The 25,410-nt window shown below is 41.2% G+C and overlaps 1 protein-coding gene across 10 annotated transcripts in view; it reads right to left on the bottom strand.

The window, feature by feature from the left end:
• Positions 1-25,410, bottom strand: part of map2 (microtubule-associated protein 2) — a 136,941-nt gene that overhangs the window by 48,799 nt on the left and 62,732 nt on the right. For 9 of the 10 annotated variants that reach the window (XM_078174420.1, XM_078174422.1, XM_078174423.1 and 6 more), the window contains one exon: positions 14,284-14,558. In XM_078174420.1, the coding sequence (XP_078030546.1) occupies positions 14,284-14,494 (211 nt within the window). In that variant the 5' untranslated portion in view covers positions 14,495-14,558. Of the gene's footprint in view, positions 1-604; positions 716-14,283; positions 14,559-25,410 lie in introns of those variants that run through there. The other variant, XM_078174430.1, reaches the window with a different exon arrangement.

Genomic DNA, 25,410 nt, shown 5'->3' with positions numbered 1-25,410 from the left:
ACACTTCTTTCCATGGTTAGTTTTTTGATGGTTGGTGACACTGAAGAAATGCAACATTGGGCAGATAATCTTCCTCAGAAATTAGTCTGTTGTGATAATATACATTTATTCAAGTTTAAAACTGACAAGTAATGCTTAAAAGACTAAAACATAAATTAAATACATAAAATCCTAGCTGGACTACTCCATTGTTATTCTCAAAAGGCTTCATGCATATGTTACGGGAGGATAAAAACAAAATGCAGTCTCACTTCCAGACACACATTTAAAAGCAACAATGAGGGCACAGGGTTCATTGACGCATTATGGATGAATAGATTCACAGAAATGCACATTCACAAAGCCATAGCACTGTAAAAAATGACCTTGTCACATCCACAAAGCTAGCTGGCAGTGATGAAAGCCTGGTCTGGTTGTCTCAGCATTTCTCTGACAGAGTGATGTCAAATGACATAGGAGCCTCGACATGAAAATAGCCCACATACATGTACACAAAGAGCTGCTCGAATATACAGAAAATGCTGCATCACACCTGCATCTACATCCATAATCAACAATAACAGACACAGACACACTCTCCTAATGAAGCAAAAGCATGTTTTACCTGTGTGACAGGCAGACTGAGGCTGAGAACGCTCCCTCTCTGAGCTGAGACTACGACTGGAAGCCCCGAGTCAATGCAACACACGGCCAGGAAGACGCACACACACACACATTTACACACACAGCGGGACTGAGAGGGCACGGAGAGAGCAGGAGTGCTGTTTGGTACGACACCAGCCGGCACCCAAAGTGTGTAAAGCCAGCGGTTGCCATAGCAACAGACTGGTGGGCCACTGATTTGGGTCCCAATGTAATTCAGATGCCAGCAACATGCCGTAGTCGATTCAGCCACTCTGTCTGCAGCCTCCAGTATAAAGGAAATGGTGGCTGTGACGTGGCCAAACATTACAACCAATATTTTCCTGATTCTTGTTATAAATCAGAGTGAATTAAAAGAGATTTTTGCCTACTAAAAATATCTCAACATTTTGCATTTCTGTATTTCAAACACTATCACATTAAACCACAAAGAGGACAACAATGTATATCATTATTGATTTTTCATCAGTGAAAATACAATAAATCAAAAAGAACATGACCGCAGGATGTCACTTGACAGGACAACATTTTAAAGAAAAAAGTTGCATGCATTCATTTTCTTTCAATATTAATTACTTCTCACAATTAAGAGATCTGCAAGATGGAAACGACAAAGCTGTCATTGTACAGTGCTATCAAGTTGGCCATAGCACCCATCTTTGCAAGGCTCAGATGAATTAGCTCCCCTGCAGCAGCACATTGACCTGTGATGATCTTCAGTCTGACAGCCAGCTTTCACTGTTTCAAGGTCAGACATCTGGTTATGAAATAGTGGTCGTACACACTCCGCCTCCACTAAGAAGAAGGATTTCTCAATAGATTTCAGAAACAGAGATGGCAAAAGAAACAGATGCATCATGACTCATGAAAACCTTACTGTGACAGAGTGAGTATTGTTCCATGACTACAAGGTTTAAACACAGATTTCATTTGTATTGTTTCTGCTGAAGGAACAATGCCCTGATACGACAAATCAAGTACTTTCAACTCTACTGTCTGTAGCAGATTCCCAGAGCTTTCTAGAACATTTTTTTAGTTTTAAGGCTGTTAGTCTCATATAAAATCTTTTATGGTGGGACTGAAAGATGAGGCTGGAACCGCTGGCCAGTCTCTCTAATTAAAAAGCTGCAACTGATCACATAATCGATGCCTGTGTGTCTGCTTTACTCAAAAACAACTTCCTCCGCCCCATTCTTGTGGCCACTTTCTCAGACATGACTCGTGATAAAACTTATACTCTTGTCATTTTGATGATTAAGAAAATAACTTGATGAGCCTCAGCTGTTCTCCTTGAATATTCAAAATTGAATTATTACACAAATCTGATATCAGAGAAGTCTTTTGCACAGCATGTACAGAATAATTATTTCAGCCTCATGCAGGTTCTGTCCCACATCATTCAGAGTCTTGCATCATCACATCACCAGACACGAGTCAGACAAAAAGTGTGTGTCACTCAGGAGCATCAACAAGGTCGACATCTCATCTTACAGACAAGCAGGAGCTTATCATCATAAACCATGCTAAATGCAAAGGGTACTGATGTTTCTCAGGTCAACTACATCATCACCAAACATTTCTTTATGATCAAAAATTCCTTGGCAGTGACTAAGTTTACAAAACTTACTACTCTTTGTATTTAATTGATACTGTTGTTTTTTTTTGTTGTTTTTAATCAATTTACCTATGTCATCTTTGTGTTTCTTCATAGTGCAATTTTCCATTTCTACTTCAGTCATCTCTATATATTAAGGGTCCAACAATCGACCAGTCTGGATCCATGTATCATTTCAATGATCAGAATCCATTATCACTGATGTAAAGTGAAAACACTGATGTATATCATCATCTCTGGGATATGCCTTTATTCTGAACTTCTTTGTTATCATTAAACAGCAGCAGGTAGATCATGGCAAGCTACCAAAAAAGATAATAAGGATCATTTTATTTAGGGAAAGTATGGATGAACAGACAAAGCACATGCCATATGTAAACTATATCATTATGAAATAAAATATACCTTCCTGGCCTGGCATCACTTCTTGCAGCAACATTAGCTGCTCTATTTTGACAACGTTCAGCTGAAAAAACGTGCATGCAGGCTGAAATTCAACCATGCTGTTTTGTTTGGAGATGCGGTGACTTCAACCAACAGTAAGTAAGAAAAAAAACTTAAACAACACATGTCATATGTTAAGCTATGAGTAGAGGAAATCTCGGCAAGCTGCTAGGCTAATTTATGCAGTGTAAAAGAGCTTATGCTAATGGTGACTATCAAAAAACAAGTGATTTATCAGTGAACCTTGACAGTTATTGAGCCTAATTCAATGATTTTGTTAAATTATATTGTTGTTACATTTAATGGCTGTTGGGAAATGTTTGCCTTCACGGTTTTAAGCCAGATACCCCTGACGTTTCAGGAGCAAGATGATGGTTTCGGTTTCTTCCTGAAAGCTAACTTATCTCATGTACTGTTTTCTGAGTGTTAGTGGAGTCAACTTAAAGTAAACTTAAATGCATTTTAGCGGTCACACTTATTTACATTATTTATGTGTTGTTTTTATCTTTTGTGGCTAAAAGGGGAAAGAAAGGGATGGCAACTTTGTCTGTAATCACTTGTGTTAAATGGGCATATAATATCATCTCATATTGATCACAGGCCCCTGAATTGAATCAAATCATAATCATATTGGGTTACGCTCTCTATGATCTATAATTATGAATGTGAATTATAATGTATTTATAATGCTGTATGACTGCACTCATAAACACACATAATGCTAATGTTCTTGACTAGTTATAAACTAGAGACTGACTGATGGGGCTAATGATGTATTATGAATACCTATACTCACCTATGCACACCTCCACTATCAACTGTAGTAAGGACTCATAGTATGTTTAAATAGTCCATACAGTATCATAAGTTATCATACGTGAAATATGTATTGATGCATCTCTGATAAAGCATGCTTCATCATAATGTTTCATTGTTGGTGTTAAGTAGAGTGTGATGATGTATCGTAAGTGATTAATGTCTGTTATACACTACTTTGAAAATACTTCTAAAAGACTAAAGTCTTACACCCTTTCACCTCTAAAGACAGTGTGCCATGAGTCAGAGAGTTTTTAGTCACAGAATAAGATTTTTCAAAGACTGGGGATCTTGTAGAGTCACTCTCTGTAACACTGTTAGCTTAAAAAACAGGACAGAAATTGTTGCAGCCCTCAAAATCCCCAGTGAGTATGCTATATGCTACGGTATAGCTAGCTTGCTAGCTAGCTAACCACTGTCTCCATGCCACTGAATCCCTACTCTGTTGCTCTTACTGGGGTTTCTTCATTTGTTTCTTTTTATAAGTATTTCCTTATCCAAACAGAATGGAGTGTACCACATATAACAGAGTGTAAAGCCCTCTGAGGCCAAGTCGTGACTCAGATATCCTCAAACTTTGGATTTGTCCCTTTTTGTTTGTGTCCATACTTCCCACCAGAGCTTCATTTGGTCAAATCTCCTCTCTGCTGCAGCCAAAACATACTGATTCAGACTGATGAGATGGAGGGACTTTAACAACAGAAAATCTTGTCTGGGCTTCTTGACAGTATGCCCAGTTACTTGCGTCAGCTCAATGACATAGACATCAATGCAATATCCCTAATATAACACTTCCTCGATTTATGCAAGCCAACCACTCTCCAGAATAAACTCAACACCCTTTTGCATTCTTTCTTTTTTTATTAACTCACACTGTGTCTTTCTGTCTGCCTCTCTCCATCTCTTTCTCTTGACCACTTCCAGCATGGCTGACTGACTTTTTCAACTTTGTCTCAAAGGAAAGTCAAGAGGGCAATTTTGTGCTTCAGTAGTTCTTGTTGTGTCTGAAGAGCTTTTCACAGGGAGAGAAGGCTGTGTGAGTGCCAGCATCAGCCCTTCTGTCACCCATCCTGCCCCACTTACTCCCGCCCTGCTCTGCTCCAGAGCGATGCTAATGTATGCTGACAAGACACTCTGCAGACAAACACAGCTTTGGTTGCACAGCTGCTGATGTGATACGTCATTTTCTATGCAGACGATTAGAAAACATACACTGATCATTATCATTAATGCGGATTACTGTCTGTAAAAGCTAGAGGAGAGGGTGAGCTTGTCTTCATGTGTAAGGCAACTTTCATTTGGAACTCATTCATTTTATACTGCAGAGCATCGTTATTAGCTATTGTTTTAAAATTATACTCCACTTACCTTCCTCTGAGAGTGGAGATATTTGTTGGTGTTCCACCTCACTTGATCTCATAATCATGATTTGATGCAGGCTGGTACAAAAAAATCAGACAGATAGAGCATAGAAAGAATTTCTATCATATGTAAGTCTGTTCTATTCACTGATGAGGGCCATGAGATGGGAGTGAAAGCACAGCTGTTAATGCTGGGCTGAAACTTAAGAGTAGATCATTGGCTTTCCACTCTCAGAGAGACAAGTGCTGTGTTCTTGTTGACATCACTTTCAAGCCATTACTTTGAAGTTGGAGGGAGGCTGTTTACAGCTCTCATATCTTTGATACGTGCTAATAATGACCCAGAGGAACACATGAGGCCTTGGCAGTTGCTAATTATGTTGGCCTCTCGTATTTATCAGATAGCAATGTTGAAGCAATGTGACACAAATGTGTCATCTTTAACAAGGGGAGGGCCAAATAATTAGCAGGTATACGTGTTTAAGACAAAACTTGCTTGATTTAATTGACAAGAATTGACCAGATTTGGTTATTTTTTGAGAAAGGAAATCTGCTTCCCCTCCTTGCTTTTCAAAATGGCTACATGACATGGTTTCTTCTCTACATCTGTTGAACTCTCTCGTCAAGTTTTCTAAAAATCTGGGGACTCTTTATTGAACATATTAAAAGGGTGAGGAGTCAAGCTGACCAACCACATTGGACTGCTTCTTTGCACTGGACTGTACACTGTGCTTTGATCTGCCAGGACACTAGGTCTCCGTTGGACCTTTCCTGACCACCCATGATCTTTACCCCATGAATGCCATCTTTCTGCCTCAACATTCCTTTGGACATAGTACAAACTGGTGTATAATTGTACTGTTTTTCATCTGGCTGGCAGCGTGTTATCCTTTACCTTATCATTTCTTATCATTATTACCATTACTATTATTACTATTATTATTACTTATTTATTTTTTATTATTTTGTTTTCCTCATCATCTTTTTCCTTTTTTCTGTCCTGTAACTCCTATGTCACTGTTTGTGTATTGTTCAAACTACTTAAAAAAATCTATTAAAACTCTATTTAAAAAAGAAGTTGACCAGATTACATGTTGCAGAGTTGTTGATCTTGTCCTACTTGAAATTAATTGGGGAAAAATAGTTGATTATGGTTAAAAAATTATAGGCCCAAAAAAAAGTAACTTTAATTCATCAGACACATCTTGACCCAATATAACAAGCCTGATAACAAGAAAACACTGAAATGTGAGTTGAACTGAAAGTCCATTTTACAAAACAAAACCACAGTATACCACAGGATATAAGAGTTAATTATATAAAACATTAAAAACACTAAAAAACATAAAATATACAGTAAAATAATATTAAGGATAGATTGTTGTATGATTTGTTTTGTTTCTCTTCTTTGTCACAACAAAGCCAGTGCACTCAAAAGAAATAACTGTTGACAGACAGACAGGTAAGCTACGAGTGTCTACCCACACATTATGTTTACTGGGAAACCTGTTGACCCATTTGTGGTGACAGTACACCAACAGACAAACTAGAATTACCGCCTCGCAGTTCTACTATGCCTCTGCCATCCAGTCAAGTTGCAATTTACATTTCATGTCTGTTCAGACTCTTATGAAGCCCTGACAAATATGGATGATGCAAAGAAGCTACAAATTCTAAACCAGCATGCTTCACACACATCGTCAACCCTGCAGTGCAGAAGATCTATGCAGTCACCACAGTTTCAAGATGGGCACCCAAGATCAGTGTCACCAATTGAATATCTGACCAAATGTCTCCCCTTCTGTTCCTGAGTTATGGCATTGAATCATAACCAGAAATCTGTTTTTGCCGAACATTCTGATGTCACAGTGAAGTCAACTTTCGACCACCAAAGTCTTATCAGTTCATTGTTTTCAGTCCAAGTGGAGGTTTGTGCCAAATGTAATGAAACTCCCTGCAGTTGTTCCTGAGATATTGCATTCATGAGAATGGAATGGTTGTGAGGTCATAGTGACCTCTGACCTTTGATCATCAAAATCTTATCAGTTCAGTGTGGAGTCCAAGTGGACAGTTTGCGCCACGTGAAAGATATTCCCTCAAGGCATTATTGAGATATTGGGTTTACAAGAATGGCATGGATGGACAGATGGACAACCCAAAACATAATAACTCCAGCCATGGCTGTCGCCTGTGCAAAGGCATAGAAAGACATTATTAAATAGGAAGGTACATGTCTAAAAGTACTGGACAATGATGTTTTTCAACACTGTCTATATAACTGTTACAGAAATATAAATCTTTATTATGTACAATCCAAAAATAGAAACTAGACAAAAAAATATCAGCTAAGCTATATATATAAGCTATATTTTTCATAATAGTAGGCTAATCGCTGAATAGTGGTTTTTGTTTCATAGTTTCTTGTCATATTTGAACATGGAGTACACGGACATACACGGATGCAGAGCTCATTGAAATTGAAGAGCGGACGAGGACAGAGAGGGAGCAGCAACAGGCAGAGGAACATGTTCGACTCCAGCTAAAGGTAAACACAGACGTTCATTTCTCCTTTCCATTATGTTGTTGGATAATTATACTAACAATCCGAGACTATCTGTGTGGAAAAAAGTGCACTTTTAGTGGACGTATTTTGACGTTGTTTGACACTGTCTGAGTGCCCTATTATTTAATATAGCGCGCGCTCACGAGCTGCAGGCAGGTCAGCCCTAGCTTCATACTGGAGAAATGTCAAATACTGAACATCCTATCACTCATTTAGACAAAAGAAGATCAGGAAATAGGGCCCAGGTTGAAAAAAAAAACATTAGTTCCCCTTTTACTGACGTTTTAATTTCTTTGTGACTTTTTTTCGAAGAGCTTTGACCATCCAAAATCATGAAGTACATCGTCGGCATCAGTGACGTAACCAATGAAGGGAAAACCACCCTCACCAACCGACTGATCAAGAACCTGCCCAACTGTTGTGTGATACAGCAGGATGACTTCTTAAAGCCCCAAGATCAGATTAAAGTTGGTAACGTTGCCTTTAAGCAGTACGATGTCATCACCGCTCTGGACATGGACGCCATGATGGGTACAATCTATGCATGTTTGGACAACTTGGTGAAGTTTGATAAGTCTCATAGTGTCAGTAATACCCTGCATACTGAGATTGTCCCAAAGTCTGACCACAGGAAGGAGGAGACTCACATCCTTATTGTGGAGGTTTTTTTTGTTTTACACCTACTGACCTCTGATTGACCTGCTCAACCAATGATACTTTAAGAGGAGGTGCTCTAGGAACTACACACTGTATCCTTACAAAAGATTGTCCATGGCCTTCTGGCTTACACTGTCTATCATCTGCCTGCACACTGCGGATCAGTCCCCTGGAGATGCTGGCAGACATTTGCACAGGCCAGCCATAGTCCTCTATGGTGGTGGCACGCTGGACATCAGACTTTTGCCCAGAGATGCTCTCACTTTCTGGATCACAAAAAATACAGGACTTCCTAGTTTGACTGTGTTATATTCTTCACTGTACTCCTTTATGCTTCTGCAGCAATTCATTGACTCTCCCCTTCTATTACATGTTAAATCCTCTATGAAAGAAAATAGCAATACTCCAAAAGTATGCTTTGGCTCTGTTCTCAGGTGCATTTTAATTATTCTCATGCTGTTTGTCTCAGGCAATATACATCCCAACCCAGGCCCAGCTATTGTTAATCATGCTGTCCCTAATTTGTCATTTATGGATTTTTGTGATCGCACGTCTATGGGTTTCTTGCATATTAACATTCGCAGCCTGTTACCCAAACTTGACTTGCTGAAATCATGGGTTCACACTGCTACTCCTGATGTTCTCGCTATTTCTGAATCGTGGCTTAAGAAAAATATTGTCAATTCTGTCATTTCCATACCAGGCTATAATGTATTTCGCCAGGACAGAGCTAGCAAAGGAGGTGGTGTTGCTTTATATGTTAAAGACCATTTGCAATGCACTATTTCTCTGTCAAAGTCCGTTCCTAAGCTATTGGAACTACTAGTGGTAAAGATCAAATTGTCTAATAACTTTTCTCTCTCTGTTGCTGTCTGCTATAGACCACCCTCTGCCCCACTCTGTTCTTTAATTGTTCTTAGTGAACTCCTGGCCCTGCACATCTTCTCCGAGTTCATTCTCCTGGGTGATCTAAACTGGGACATGACTAACCCCCCAGATCTGGTTGCACAACAATTCGATGCCCTAAACCTCTTCCAATTTATATCAGAGCCCACTAGACATAATCTGAAATCTCCTTCATCTGCCACACTGTTAGATGTCATCTTCACGAATGCTCCGTTTAATTATAAATCTGGTGTCTTTAGTCAAGATCTGAGCGATCATTGTGCTATTGCTTGCATACGCTCTGGTTCCTCTGTTAAACGTCCACCTGTGACTGTTTTCAAACGCTCCCTGAAGAAGTTTGACCCGGATGCCTATCTCCACGACAATGCTGCTGTGAGCTGGGACAGAATTAACACTTTCTCTACTATGGATGCAGCCTGGTCCTACTTCAAGTCGACCTTTGGCCAGATCATCAATAAACATGCCCCACTCATAAAATTACGGATCAAGGATCGTTGCAGCCCCTGGTTTTCCCGAGATTTGGCTGCATTAATCCGCCAGAAGAACACCTTATGGCGGAAAGCCCGTTCCTCCAAGTCTCCTACTGATTGGCTTGCCTTTCAGCAATGTAGAAACAAATGCACTCAAGCCATCAGAAAAGCCAAAGTCACTCACTTCCTGGACAAATTTGCATCCTGCGGCTCTGACGCCAAGACATTCTGGAAAACAGTCAAATCCATGGAAAATAAGCTCCCCCCCACCCCCCATTTTCCCAGCGCAATGACTTTTGGTGACTCTGTTGTCACTGATAAGTCCCATATGGCCTCACTTCTCAACCAACACTTTGTCAATTCAGCTCACATCTCTTCTGTCAAACCCCCCACTGCTGCTTCATCACATTCACCTACGTCTTCCAGCTCTGGGACCTTCTCCTTTAGACCCATCCTGGCCTCGGAAGTCTTAGAGGAGCTCACTAAGCTGGACTCTAACAAGTCGGCGGGCTCCGATGGGCTTGATCCCATGTTTTTAAAAGTTGCTGCTCCCGTCATTGCTGTCCCCATCTCGCAGCTATTCAACATGTCTCTAGAGCTGTCTGTCTTTCCTCCAGACTGGAAATCTGCACTGGTTTTCCCGCTCTTTAAAGGTGGCTCTGGCTCTGATCCCAACTGTTACAGACCTATTTCCATCCTGCCCTGCTTGGCCAAGGTCTTAGAAAAATTGGTTCACAAACAGCTCAGTCACTTCATGGCCTCAAACAACATCCTGTCCGACCTGCAGTCTGGGTTCCGGCCAGGCCATGGGTGTACTACAGCCACTCTGAAGGTCCTGGATGACATTATCACTTCCCTGGACTCTAAGCAGATCTGCGTTGCTGCCTTCATTGATCTTACTAAGGCCTTTGATTCCGTCATCCATTCCATCCTCCTGCAGAGGCTCTCCAGCATTGGTCTGTCATCACACTCCTGTAATTGGTTCGCCAGCTACCTAAACAATCGAGTCCAGCAAGTTAAGACTGAAAACATCCTGTCTGACCCTCTCACCATCACTAAAGGGGTGCCTCAAGGCTCTATCCTAGGCCCAACGCTGTTCTCTATCTACATTAATGATGTAGCCAAGAATGCCGGCAACTCCAAGATCCACCTATATGCCGATGACACCATCTTATACTCAGTGGGCCCTTCTCTTCATTCTGCAGCAGCCACACTACAGCATAGTCTCTCTTCTATTGAGCAGAATTTCCACAGCCTTCATCTTCTCCTCAACACTAAGAAAACAAAATGTATCATTTTTGACCGGAAACATGACTCCACCACTGCCCCTAAAATCCTCTGTGCCGACGGCTCTGAACTCGAGTTTGTGACCTGTTACAAATATCTTGGCCTTTGGTTGGACTCGTCCCTCTCCTTCACCACCCACATTAAGCACTTACAGTCAAAAGTTAAAGCTCGTTTGAGCTTTCTATATCGCAACAAGGCCACCTTCACCCGTTTAGCCAGACACACACTTGTCAAAATGTCCATCCTGCCCATATTTGACTTTGGCGACACCATCTACAGGATGGCATCTCACTCTACCCTCAGTAAATTGGACCCTCTCCACCACTCTGCCATCCGTTTTGCCACAGGTGCACATTTCAGTACTCACCACCGTGACTTATACAACCTAGTAGACTGGACATCCCTCCACACCAGACGACTCAGCCATTGGCTTCAGCTCATTTACAAAACCATACTTGGTATGACACCTCCCTACCTCTCCTCCCTCCTGCACCTCTCCCACTCTGCCCTCAATTTAAGGTCCAGTAAACTCATTAAACTCTCCATCCCCAAAGCCCGCACAGTCTTTGGACGCAACACTTTCCGCTTTGCTGCAGCTAATGACTGGAACACCATTCAAAACATCCTCAAACTTACCGTCCTCACATCACTCACAGTCTTTAAACAAAATTTGCAACAAATTATAGTTGACTCTTGCACCTGTTGAGTAGGCCTACTTGTCATGTTTGTACTGTTTTTCACCTTTATTGTATTGTATTTATTAATTGTTTATTAATTGTTTATTGTGTATTTTATATAACTTTATTTTTTATTTTTAGCATCCACTCCCCCTCTCCCTCCAGAGAGCCTTTGCTCTTTGGTTCAGGCTGCATTTGTAAATAAGAATTTGTTCTTAATTGCTTGCCTGGGTAAATAAAGGTTAAATAAAATAAAAACACTGCCAGATCCTGGCCTCTTCGACTGCCACGTCTGGCCCATGTACTTGAAACACAAGAACATCACGTCATGCCTGATTTGAGTGTTGTCTTGAATGAAGTGTCATTATGTGATTTTAATGCAGCAATATGACTCCTCTCCTCAAACACTTTCAAATAGAGAATTTTCAAGACTGAATGATATATAACTAAAGATGGGCATTGAGGGCATAAAAATGGACAAAGGGCAACGAGCAGGGACGCTTAAAAACACTGTTATCAGCCTTCAAAGGTGGTGTCAGTTAAACCCTAAAAATGGGGAGATGGGAGGTTAATTGGGCTCTTGTCATCACATGCTAAATGGTCTTGTCATTGGCAAGCTAAAGGCGAAAAGAACAAAAGCCCTGGCAAAGTAAATTGTAGGGGAGCCGTTTCCATGGCTACACCATTGGTACATTATTGTTCTTGTCTCCAGGGTGTAAGTGAGGGTGGGGTTGGGGGGGTAGGGGGTAGAGAGACGGATTTTATGTGTTAATTATGGCACTGTTAATAACAGTATGTGATTCTAGTGAGGACTCAGTGCTGCAAACCCACGCACAAGAAGAGACAGGACACACATGCACAGATTCATATACACATATAAACATATCACATAACAACACACACACACTGTCATAAGCCATAGACAAAGCTTACACGTCCACTCACACACTTCAACACACACACAAACCCTACAATTCATTGAAGGATAACACACACACACAAGCATACTTCAGTGTGCACACACATAACCACACTTACACAAGCCCAAACCACACACACTTGAGTACTGGAAATGCTCATACTCTGTTATGGTCTCTCCTCTCCATTATCAAACTGTGAGCACTGCTTTCAAAGACAAGACGAGCTGATTTGGTTTGCCACGATTGAGACCAACTATAGTTCTTCTACACAAACTGCTTTTCTGTGTCGTTATTGTGCCAGCACCTCTGGACACAAAATGAACAACAATAAATGAACTCACCAGAAGTTAAACAGTGGCTGAACTGTGTCTCGTGCTTGCCTCTCAATTAAAAAAGGCCCCCTTTACATCCTTTACAACTGACAAACATTACTGATATGTTTCCCATTCTCCATGATTCTGATCATCCACTGGCTTCCAGTTGTGTTTTGGATAAGCATGTTTTACCTGTTGTGAGCCCCATGGTAACACTATAAATTTATAATTCACACCAAAACAATCAAAATTGATTAATAGCACTACAGGTAAAATGAAAAATTATATTTCAGATTTTTGGGATGAACTGTCCCTTTAAGTCACACTTGACTCTCTAGGGGTGCCTTGATGGTTTTGGGTTAAAGGGCAGCAACCATAAACCGCAACATCCCCAGTTTGGGTCCTTCATGCAGGAATTAAACATCTGCGTCCCATCGACATTGTGCCTGGCGTAGGCTCTGTGTGTTGACCTACGCTTTAACCTGATGTGTACCTCCCCAGAAATGTCACTACATGTTGCGGCAACGCACACCTCCTGTGTATTTTTGTAAGATGAAATCATTTCAAACAAAGCTTAGGCTATTTACTATTATTTCACACTTAGGAAACAATTTATTGTGAGGACAATAAAGCCTCCACAAAACAGCATTTCAAGTCTTGTGCGATTTATCCTTCCGGGATTATACTTTGTTATTTATCCTGGCTTCATAGTAGAGGAATGCTCCGCTCATTGCTATATTGTTCAGTATAAGACAGTTGTTTTGTCGGTGAACCTTGTGAATTGTGATGGAGCTGCATTTTATAATGTGACCTTTGTTAAATGTTGCTGTTGTCCCTGGCTTCATATGAGCAGAGGAAAAGTCAGCTAGCAGCTCGGCTAATTCATACAATGTAAAATGCCTTAGGCTTGTGCTAAAAACATTAGCATGTTGTATTTGTTGGGGAACTTGTGTCCAGCAAAGGACAAGTGCTTTGTCTGTGAATGCTGTGTTAGTTAGTTAGTGAAGCCAATTTGTGTACTTGTGTTTGAAATTGTCGCTTTTAAGCCATGTTTGTTGTGTGTTTTGGGTGTGTTTTGAATCAATCAAATTTTTCAGCACTCCACAGAAACCCCATCGCAGACTAGTGGTTTGTAGGTGTAACTGCAGAGTGACACAGACACACCACTGCAAAAGTATAAATGCTCACAACGGAGTAGACCACATATGTAGGCTATGGCGTAGGCTCTGCATAGAATTGACACACAAGTATAAATCCGCTGTTTTGTTGACTTACAAATAAAAGTGTAAAATATCCCATGATACTGACTTGGTCTGTCAAAATGACAGACCAAGTCAAAGACTTCTAAAATTCTGACCTTTAAGTGGGGCCACATCTGTTTTACTTCTCCTTCCTGGCCCAAATGTGCTTTCACAGGACCTTTATACAACATATAGTAAATCTCTTTTCCCCCCAACACAACCAGCTTGTTCTTCAGTGATTACAATGCAATACTCCTGCTGACTCTATCACATCCTCTTCTTTGAGCTATCCATAAATGTAAACAGATGCCAGATGAGCAGCTAAGGAGATGTAAGACATAAAAATCTGAATACTATAAATATGTCTTACCTGCAGTTATAGCTGGGGCTCCAGTTAGCTCTCCATTGAATCCATTCTCCCTGGCCGAGTAGGGGCCTGTGGCCATGTGCGCCCCACCAGGCTGGCAGGTCCTGTAGGCGGAGGAAGAGTAGCCATTGGCTCCATGGGTGCCTGTAGGCTCCTGCCCCCCTGATGGGTCCCACTGGGGGGCACCATCTTCTGGCTGTCGACTGTCTGCCATGCTGGTGCAAGCTAGCAGCAGGGGAGGGTGGGCAAGGGGTGGGGTCTCTCCTTCTGGCTTCTGGCTGAGAGACATTAAGGGATTGAGAAGGGAGGAGTGAAGGCGAGGCATGGTCAAAACTCAGCATGTCAGTGTTATTAACTGCAATGTTAGCAAGGTTTCATAAAGGAGAATGAACAGTGTGCAGACCAGAGAAGGCTCTAGGACACGCTGCATCAGTCACATTCACAAATCTCTTTTTGTCAGTCATAATCCCTGCTGCAGCTTCACCGAGCTTCACTGTCAACAATTCTGAAAGGGCATCTGTGCTTGTGCGAGTTTGTGTGTAGGTGGTTGTGTGAAATATTGTCCTTGGCTGTTAGCGGGCAGGTGACAGCCACTGGATTAAACTCTATTGATTTGTGTGTGTGTAGTGACTCATATAGCCAGTGGCCCAGGTGGAAATCACTACTGGAAAATGAACAGAGCACAGCTTGAATTTGTGTGACTCATGCAAGGTTGTGGGGATGTGGGGAGGGCTCTGATCAATCTAACAAGATCCAGTTCAGCGTTGGACAAATTGTTTGACTCAGGTAGCCTTTGCAGTGTAATTCTATCAAAAAATCTAACAGAGACTACTCCAAATTCAGAACCTTTAAACACTTGGAATGGATGATGATCTGTACAACAGGTATTTCTAGTGACGACCAGAACCTTACATGTACATGAAATCCCATGCAGAGACCAGATGATTGATCAGTACAGCATAGAGACGAGATCAAGCAGAAGCAAAAGGGGGGAAGTATTGATCAACCCACAAAACCGCCCGGGGCATGAACAGGCAGTGAGATTCAATGATCTCTTGGACGATATTGGGTAGAAGGTGGGGGAAACAGATGAATGGGTTTTAATGTAGCATAAGATCAATACAAAAGGTTGTGTACGTGAAGTCCTTTACTCAGGCTCTGCTTCTCTTCTGTGGAAAATTAAGTTAGCTGGATGAGTCTGTTGACCATTTTGATTATATCTTATTTTTTATTGACTGTACATTGTTCCACTTTCTTCCAATATATTGACACATCAGATATCAGCACATTTATCTGAGGCAGTGTTGGCTTTCAAACAGAAATTAATGTGGCTTTGGCGTGAAAGGACAGAAACAGAGACAAAGGGCTGAGAGAGAAAAAGACAATTGTGAACCCCCGTGCAGACCACAAGAAAGGAAATGCTTTAAAATGGAATTCATGATTTGTGCAAGAGGGCTGTGGCCGGTGGTACTTGAAGCAGTTGCTGAGCAGCCTGTGTAGTTGTGCATAAGGGGATGTGTGAAGGAGCAATTTGTCATTTAGCTCTGCAGTCCACAGAGACTCAGAGACTGAAGGGAAGTCTGCTGGAGAAAACAGGAGTCAATAACTGGAACCAAGGTACTGCTACAGTGAGCACTACGCACTGTATTCACAATGCGTTAAATACAACCGCTTACTGTCAGCACACTGAGGGCAAAGAACAGAATGAAATAGAAAAAAATGCCTGATATTTGTGAGAATTGTGAACTCATTCCACTCCAGGTCCATTTTCATTGTAACATTGCATCCACCGATACCTGTGGGGGAGGGGAGTTTGAGTTTCCTTAACCAATCACTAGAGACCCACGTATCTGCCTGCATCTAACGTCATTTTGAGTCCACACTGATGCATAGCCATGCCAACATACCTGTTTTGTTAGGGTTTTAAAAGTAAAAACAAACTATTATGTCTGGCGATACTGAGAACCATGTCGATTAGAACAGCCTCAATAGCAGTGTCTATCTTGTCTATAGCGCTCAGTGTTGTTGTCATTACTCCTCATTGGTTCTGGTGCACTGCTTAACAACACATGACAACAGTTTAACAATGGCTTTAGTCTGGCCCATGGTACTGATTGGCTTATCTTTAGCACCACCGTGGCAATCACTGCATCATTTTTGTTTTAAACAAGAAACCTCTGTTTCCTGTCATGATGCCAAACAAATCAGTCATCTTAGTTGAGTGAGCAGTTTCCAACGTCCGGACCCAGGCAAAAAAGAAATGAATGTGAACCAAAGAAAATATATCCACATTTTTTGTGTTTGGGAGCAAAATAAACACAAATAGTTTGAAAAATTAGATTACGGTTGATCCTTTGTATATCTATTGTCAAAATAACCAATTCATTACCTATGCAAAGTGCAGCTGAGGCTGATGGGAGTGTTATTAGGTTTGCAATTACAGCCATAAAGCAAAGTATTGGTCAAATTGCTGGCACAAAATGAAGAGTCTGGGGATCATTAAAATTGTTAAAATTCATCTTTTGGGGATTATGAATGTCTTTTCCAAATGCATTTGATTGTTGTTAAGATATTTCAATTAAAACCAAAATCATCAACTTCATTAATTCCGGCGATCACCATGGAGATCCACCCAGTAATTGTTGAGATGTTTCAGTCAGGACCAAAGTAACAGACCAACTGACCCAAAGAATAACACTGCCATCCCTCGAGCCATTCTGTTTTCCATAGAGTCATGCTGTTGTCAGCCACACTAGGGGTGAAAACAGACAAAGCCTGAACAAAGAGCTCAAAGCTGAAAAAAAGCAGGTTGTTGCTAAAGCAGGAAGATAACATATGACAATAGTAGAAGCTGAAGGTCGTACGTCATCCTCCAAGCTGCCTCTTTGTGTTGGAGTGACAAAACCGATGAAGTCGTTGTGAGCTAGTTTGTCAACTTATCTTGCATTTTGGCTACAGTGCAGACATGATGGATGCAGACCGTTCGGGGTGTGGATGCGCCTTTCTTTTCTGGCTACACCTGCAGAGCACATACAGTGCCGGGTTGTGTGAGCCATGGGCAAAACAAGACCGTGAGCTTTTGTTTTGGGATTGTGTGGGATTGTTCTTTCAGTTTTTGGACCCAGGACAGCACTGTGAAACTTCTTCACTGAGATTGTGTAAAATAGGTAAATAAACATTGACAGACTAGAGTAGGCTATGTAAGGGATAAAGATCCTACGCAAGCGCTAGGTAGTAATGTACTGGCAAAACAAATGCTGACAGCATGACAAAGACCTCTAGGTGGAAGCTCTGTTTGAAACAAATTAATAAATTATATATTGACAGGAAATATCAATTTAGAATTTGGTATTTCATTAACTTATAGGTGTTACGGAAACTAGCAAACAAACTAATTTCTCACATCAACTATCAATTAAAAACTTACACTAATTGAGCATAGCGTTAGTTCAGGCAGGACACGATTTCAAGCTCAGCTGTTCCTGACTGAAAGCTTTTTTAAGTTTTAAGTTTATAAGTTTATTTACTTTACTAATCCCCCTGAGGGGAAATTCAATGTTTTCACTCTTGCTTGTCAATTACACACAGGTCCGAAAGACACACACATGCACAAACAGGACCTATACATGCACAAAGTGGAGAGATGTCAGAGTGGGGGGGCTGTCCTTGGTGAGGCTCCCCGAGCGGTTGGGGGGTTCGGTGCCTTGCTCAAGGGCACCTCGGCAGTGCCCAGAAGGTGAATTGGCACCTCTCCAGCCACCAGTCCACGCTCCATATTTGGTCCGGATGGGGACTTGAACAGGCGACCCTTCGGTTCCCAACCCAACACTGAGCTACTGCCGTCCTGTAATCCCTGACATTCTGATTAGTAACTGCAATTTAATTACATACTCTTTCTCAATAACTTTATCAGATAATTTAATTTGCCTGCGTTACTCCATTACATGTCCTTTATTAGCCTTGATAATTTCCATGCCATTGCTCTGGCATGGATGCTAAAACAGTGCTCTGGTTGTCATGGAAATGGATTGTGTCCAACAATTAACCACAAAATGACAAACAAAACAAAAAATATAGAGTCACACTGGCTGGAGTGGGGCTTTAAAAAATGTTTCAATACTATTAATGTAATTAATAGTGCTATGTAACAACCAGTTTAATCTATTTCTAAAAAAACGGATTTGGAAAATGTCGGGTGGTGATGTAAGTGAAGGGCTGCATGAGCTCAGCTGACAGATCTGTGGGGTTACATCACAAAAAAGGTTGAGAACCACTGCAATAGAATACCACAAGGAAAAAGCATAGAAGAGCAGAATAGAATTAACCAGATGGAAAGAATAGAATAGACCCAAGCAGAATATGTGACGGCTGTAAGCCCCTTGCAGCCTAAATGGATCAGAGTCAGGAGTCAATGGAGCTTTGCATGACTCAGCTCTGAAGGGAACATCAGTGTGAATGAAGCCTCTACAGAGACCACAGCACACAACACCACACGGTCTCCTCATAAAAATGCTCACCCTCTGTCTCTGTCCAGAAGCCACAGCTGTATATTATGTAGCACACCTTAATTGTCGATGTCCCTTCTGCCTCTTGTTCCATCACTGTGTCCCTTATCGAGCCTCTGTTGAAGAGCACTCTCAATATTAACAGAGTCATAAAAAACAGAGATGAGACTGCTGTCCTAATGCTGTCTCATTGCTGTCTGTCTGATAATGAAGGTCACTTTGAGCTCTGTGGCTGATTTCCAGACCCTACAAGATCATCCTGACTGGTGGCCAGGCTGGGGGTGTCAGTGGTGGTTCATAAAGGGGGGAGCGGCTTGGCCTCCCGGGGGCCTGGAGAGCTGCTGTTTGCAGCACTGTTTATGGTTTGAATGTTTGTGAGCGAGGACGTGCAGCATGTGTGAATGAAACAGCACCACCTGCCGGGTTAAAGCCTGAAAGAAGACAAGTGGGGCCATTACAGAGCATTATGAAAACTCAGCATGCTGGGTTTGGAGATTAGAGAGGCATTAGGAAACATTATCACGTGAAACTGCCTTTCCCATCAGCCTGAAACACAAACTGGGGCTGCAGTGCAGTACATTGTCTCACCCCTGCTAATTAACATGCCATGTATTTACACCATATTCAAAAACAAAGCACTGGTGTAGGGTACAGTGTAAAAATGTGAAAATGACGAGCAGAGAGTGCTGAGGGAACTTAGTGAGGAGAGAAGTGGAGACGGCTGATAACAGAGCAGAGGAGAGGAAAGAAAGAAGTGTCTTGTCAAGATCATTTTAGAGAGGAAATGATGGAGACAAGCGAAGAGTAGAAAATTGTAGATCACAGGATACCAGACAATATATATTGTCTCGATAATATACTGTCCTCAAGGCATTGTGTCCAGTGAGGGGTGAGACTGTATGAAATGGCGATATGATAGAGTTAGACGTGGAGCGTCTCAGTAGACAGCAGGTCTGTTGCACTTGGCAAAAAGCCTGTGGCACTTTGCCAGAGGGATGGCTGATGCTGATTCCCTCTCTCTGTCTCTGCACCAGGGAAGAATGGAGTTGAATAGTGAGCAGATGCTGGCCACTGCTGCTACTGGACATTTTGGATAGTGATTTATATCTCATTAAGGTATTACAGTAGTGTTATCAGCATGTAAATATTAGCTTCAGATCCAAGTGTATTGCTCTAGAAAGAAATCACTGATTTGATTTCATTAATTAGTGATTGGCTGTGATACCAAGCTTGCTTATATAAGTAAATGCACCTCCTCTGTGAGGATCTTTTCTGCTATTTACAGTCATTCTTGTCAAATGTGTTTTCAACAGAAGCTAATCAAAGTGGTTGCTTAGCAACACGTACCTATGTATGAGTGCGAACAGTGATTATTGGTTCACATCTGTTTGACAGTGCACACTAATAATTCATGTACTAAGGCAGTGTATGCCTCTATAGTTTCAGCCTGCCACATACTGCAGCCTCAAACTGCTACACATCCTCAAAGTGTTACGAGTGCACAGAAGGTTGAGTTTAAAGGTTTGGCGTCTCTGCTCCTTTTCACCTCCTGCATCCTGGCAAAGTGATCATGAATCAGAGAGACAAGTTGATTTTTTCAACACACAGTTGATGTAAGGTGATGAAAATCACCCAGTCAGTACATTGCATTTTCTACCCTTTTGCAAGGCTCTGGTGCAGTATTACTGGATTGCTTTTTTTTTTTTTTTTTTTTTTTTTTTTCAGGAAACCTGAAAAGCCTTCTACGGATACTGCAGGGGGCTATTTGTTCACATTGTCCTCAAAATAGACCACTCAGGATACTTTTCCTCCCCGACTCTGTCTGGCTAAAAACTGTGGCTCAGGAGGCCATTCAGAGGAGATATGAAGAGGCCACAGAAATACATTAAATAATAAATATTGCTTTCTTGGAATTCATGCAAGGAAAGACATCATGGCGACTTCTAGAACTGCAACAATTAATTTCATAATAAATAAGTTGTCAACTGCAAAATGAATCACCAACTACATTGATAATCAATATGTTCATTCATTGATTTATTCATTCATTTTACATAGCATTATCCTGTTTAGGGTCGCGGGGGAGCTGGAGCCTATCCCAGCTGACATTGGGCAAGAGGCCGGGTACACCCTGGACAGGTCGCCGGACTATCACAGGGCTGACACACAAAGACAGACAACCATTCATGCTCACATTCACACCTACGACCAATTTAAAGTCACCAGTTAACCTGCATGTCTTTGGACTGTGGGAGGAAGCCAGAGTACCCAGGGAAAACCCACGCTGACAAGTGGAGAACACAGGAGGGATCTCCCACCCCAGCAATTGATCCCTCAACCCTGGGATCGAACTAGGAACCCTCTTGCTGTGAGGCGACAATGCTAACCAATGCATCACCATGCAAAATTCTCTGATTCCAGCTTCTTAAATGTATTACGTTTACATTTTCGGCATTCTTCATAATTTTCTGATATGTTATGGACCAAACAACTAATCGCTTAACTGAGAAAATAATCAACATATTAATCAACGTAAAAATAACCATTAGTTGCAGCCTTACTGTAAACTACCCAGTATAACCGCCATAACAGCCATTTTTTTTCCAGTGAGGCACAATCCATAGAAAATAACCGACGTTTAGTCAACAGAAAGAAGACAAACTGGCAAGGACACACTGTTACAGGTAGAGTAAACAAAGAGCACACACCATTCCCATGGCCTTTAAAATAGCAGGTGGGCTGTCTGGCTGAAACATGAAAATAGTCCATTAAGAGATGGACTGCAAATTTTAAATTTTTATTTGGTACTTAAATGCACTACACTTGTCAGTCGTCACACAGCAGGAAGAGCTTGGCGAAGCAGAACTGTATGTCTTTTTGAAGGCTAAAAGTTTATTCTCCTCCACACCATTGCTTCTACAGTACCAGCCCAGGATAAAAAAAAGGTCAAAATACCTTTTACAATAACAGTACAAAATTTTCAACCTCAATATGTCATAGCAACTAATAGTGCCAGCAATAAGTACTGAAAGAAGCTGATGTGTTTGGTTAGTTTACGCTGAAGTTACAGCTCAATGACTAAACACAGTGTTTTCTGTTAATTATGTTGTAGCATTACTGTTTTGCATTGTTTGGGAGTTTTTATAGACTAACATGAATTATCTTAGCTCAACAAATTATCATGCAAGAGCTCGCAGATATCAGTGGATTGAAGGCTAATTACAGGCTGTTCCTACAGAACATCTACTCACAACAAAAATAGCAATTAGCAGAATCTAATGATGACATCATACAGCGATCAAAAGTTTGCTGAAGATTAACTTGCCAGCTGTGAAAATGCTCTGCTTTATTTTCACTCTTTTCGAGCCAATTTCCCCCCTTGTCAATTCAAGCCTGTACCACAATGTGTGTCCAGCTTAAAGAGATAAAGCAGGACTGATAAACTGTCTGCAAACACATCAGCCATAAAAATTCTGCTCAGACAAGGTAATCAGCGAGCTAATTAAGTAGTTCATTTGTCATTTCCATGGCTCTTATCTGCTTCTTCTTCTTCTCTTCTTTTGTCTGACTCCTTCGCATCCTTTCACCTATAAATCTTCCTCCCACCTATTATTTCTTCTTCCCTCTTCATCCTCCTCCACCTCTTCCTGTCACTGTTCCTCCTCCTACTCACTCCTCCTCCTCCTCCTCCTCTCATCAAGCTTCATTCTTTGCTTCACTCTGTTCTCTTACTCCACATCTCCCTCCTACGATCTGAGCACTTTCACACGCCACCATCTCACTGTGTGTGTGTGTGTACGTGCATGTGTGTGAGTCACACAGATGCTGCATTGCAGGGCTCTCCTCTCAGGGCCGTCTCACTGCAGGAGCCAGAGAGCAGGAGAGGAGCTTCGGGATGCAAGATATAGTTCTTCTAAGTGTGTGGGTGTCTATATACTGTACATATATGTATGAATGTGTGGCGTGCATAGGTGTGAGGTTGCATGTTTGTAAATGTGTATAGGTATGCAGATATTTCACAGCAAGGACATGCTTTTGCATCTTTAAAGGAACAGTCTGACATTTTGGAAATACAGTCATTGTTTGTTTTTTTTTGTTTTTTTATGAGAAAACTAACTGTACAGTAAATATGAGGTTGGAGCCAGCAGCTGGGTTGCTTATTTTAGCATAAAGACTAGAAATGTATAAAACCAGTTTGCAAAACAACAGCCCCTGCTTTGAGGGAAATAGTGTGCCACATTGTCATTTTTGTATGGATTACAGGGATGCTTTACCCATGAGCATTTACATATCAGTTAGTCATGCCATGTTGCCCTGAATTCATGATGAAAACCCTGCTTTTCTTGCATCCCTGTTGTGTGCTGGTGTTATGTGCAATACATGAGCAGCTGATGTGCAATACTGTTATGAATAGTATATTTGGGGTTTTCTTTTTTATATGTACACACACACACACACACATATATATATATATATATATATATATATATATATATATATATATATATTAATTTCCTCTGGACTGTTATTGTAAGGCAGCAATACTTTTGCAGCTCCTGAGTCCAAAACAAATTTCCCTATTGGGACAATAAAGTATATTGTAAATTATCATATCGCACTGCATCGTACTGTATTGTATCGGATCGGATCGTGCAGCTCCTGAGTCCAAGACAAATTTCCCTACAGGGACAATAAAGTATATTGTATCATATCGTTTCATAAACAAAGAATCCACAAATGGCAAACATAGCTGATTAACTGAAGTAAATGATGTCCATTTAACAACAGCCCTTTCCGACCAGGACTATATCCCGTTCAGAAAGGTCTGAGGCAAGGGAATGCATTGTATTTGGGAAGTACTAAATATATGACTGGATACATGAGACCTGGATTATAGTGCATGAATAGTGTGAGAGTTTGTAAGGGGATAAACATGGTCCCTATTTACTTCAATTAATCAACAAGCCTTGTTTTTACCAAACACTTTCAGTATGGTACCTTTGGAAACAAAAGTAACCCCTCAGACATGGTACCTAGACCCATAGGTCCGCTTAGCATTTCCACCACAAATAGTGCCCTTTCATGTGGGCAGGGTTGTTGTCCCTCACTGCTCCATCCAGCACTTGTATTTCCTACTTTATCAGTCTGCACTTCGTTTATTGTCTACAGAGCCGGAACAAAATAGAACAGGCTGCTGTAAGAGTCTTTCTTGATGGGATATTTAAAAACAGCAGGTTTGTGCATGTAGTCCTTCTCAGGCAAGCTCAGGGGTTTAGTGTTGCCTGAGCCCACAGGATATGCTCTGTGACAGTTTTTCTTTCTCTGAGTGAGGATTGGAATATATATGCAGTTCACATAATCCAGCCAAAATTAACATATATTTTTGAACACTTGAAGATCCACTCATTTCTATAAGTATATGTCATCCAAGAGAGACAATACAAACTGAAGTAATGGTCAAAGTTGTCATATTGAAATGTAAGGTGTGCTGATGGATTCACATCGTCAACTCATGCATTGAGTAACATTACAAGTCAACGTTCCACCTTAAAAGTTGCTGGCAGTTGACCCAGCAAATTGCTTTTCTCAGACTACAGCTGGTGCAAGATGCAGCAAAACATCCTTTCATTTTATAGTTAAAGTTTACTTATATACGTAAAACTCTCCACAGTATGAACAGTGGTTACATGAGCCTCAAAACCAGCCACAACTCAGCCCTGAACAGAGTGACCATCTGCTATTGACAAATCAATGGACTGCAGTGTTCACAGCTCCACCTTTTAGTATCAGATCTGTGTGCTAGGTACCCCAACAGAGGGGTGACCAAAAATGGGGACGGTACAGAACAGTTCCATTGGTAACATCCACAACTTTTCACAGTGGAAACGGAGAAAAAGCGTACCGAACTGAACTGTACCATACCATACTGCTGGTGGAAGTGGGGCTTTAGTTTATCATGGAGGCATGCAAGAAAGGTAAAGGTAACACAGCAATAATGTGTGCTACATACATGGTCATTTTGTTGGTGAAATATTCCTTTAATATTGCTGCATGAGAGTGGTATCAATCTTCTTATCATACTCTTGTGAAGAAAGCGAAAAAATGTGTTGCCCAAAAGGTCAAACTATTCCTTTAGCCGTTTCAGGCTATATTCTACATTACTGTCATGTTCGAAAGCACATTTTCACCCTGAGGCTGGTTTTACTGGAACAGGAGAAACTGGACTATCATGTGAATAACTGAGCAAAACTAGATCAGGGTCAGATAATTTTATCCACAACAGCTGGATAAAATCCTCCCTATAAGGCCTAAAAAAGATCCTTGTCATACAGTATGTCAGGGGTTTGTGTCTTGGTCTGTAGATTTTCACAGAAAACATTGGAGAATGTATCACCAAATACAGCTGGATTGATATATTAAAATCATCTTGCCAGTGTCTGTTTTGTCACTCAACATCTTTACTCGTGTCCCTTTCTAAAACCCGAGATGAAACCCACATCATGCATGCTTTAAGACGCTGTTAAAAGAAGACCTTATTAGAGCAGCTTTCAGTGGAGAGGTGTAACTAAGGTGCACTGTGAATGCAGCTTCAAAGGCTTTTCATCTAAGAAATATGCACACCTAT

The sequence above is a fragment of the Epinephelus lanceolatus genome, chromosome 14 (assembly GCF_041903045.1).
Source record: "Epinephelus lanceolatus isolate andai-2023 chromosome 14, ASM4190304v1, whole genome shotgun sequence".
Taxonomy (NCBI): domain Eukaryota; kingdom Metazoa; phylum Chordata; class Actinopteri; order Perciformes; family Serranidae; genus Epinephelus; species Epinephelus lanceolatus.
This window is presented reverse-complemented; position numbering and strand designations above follow the sequence as displayed.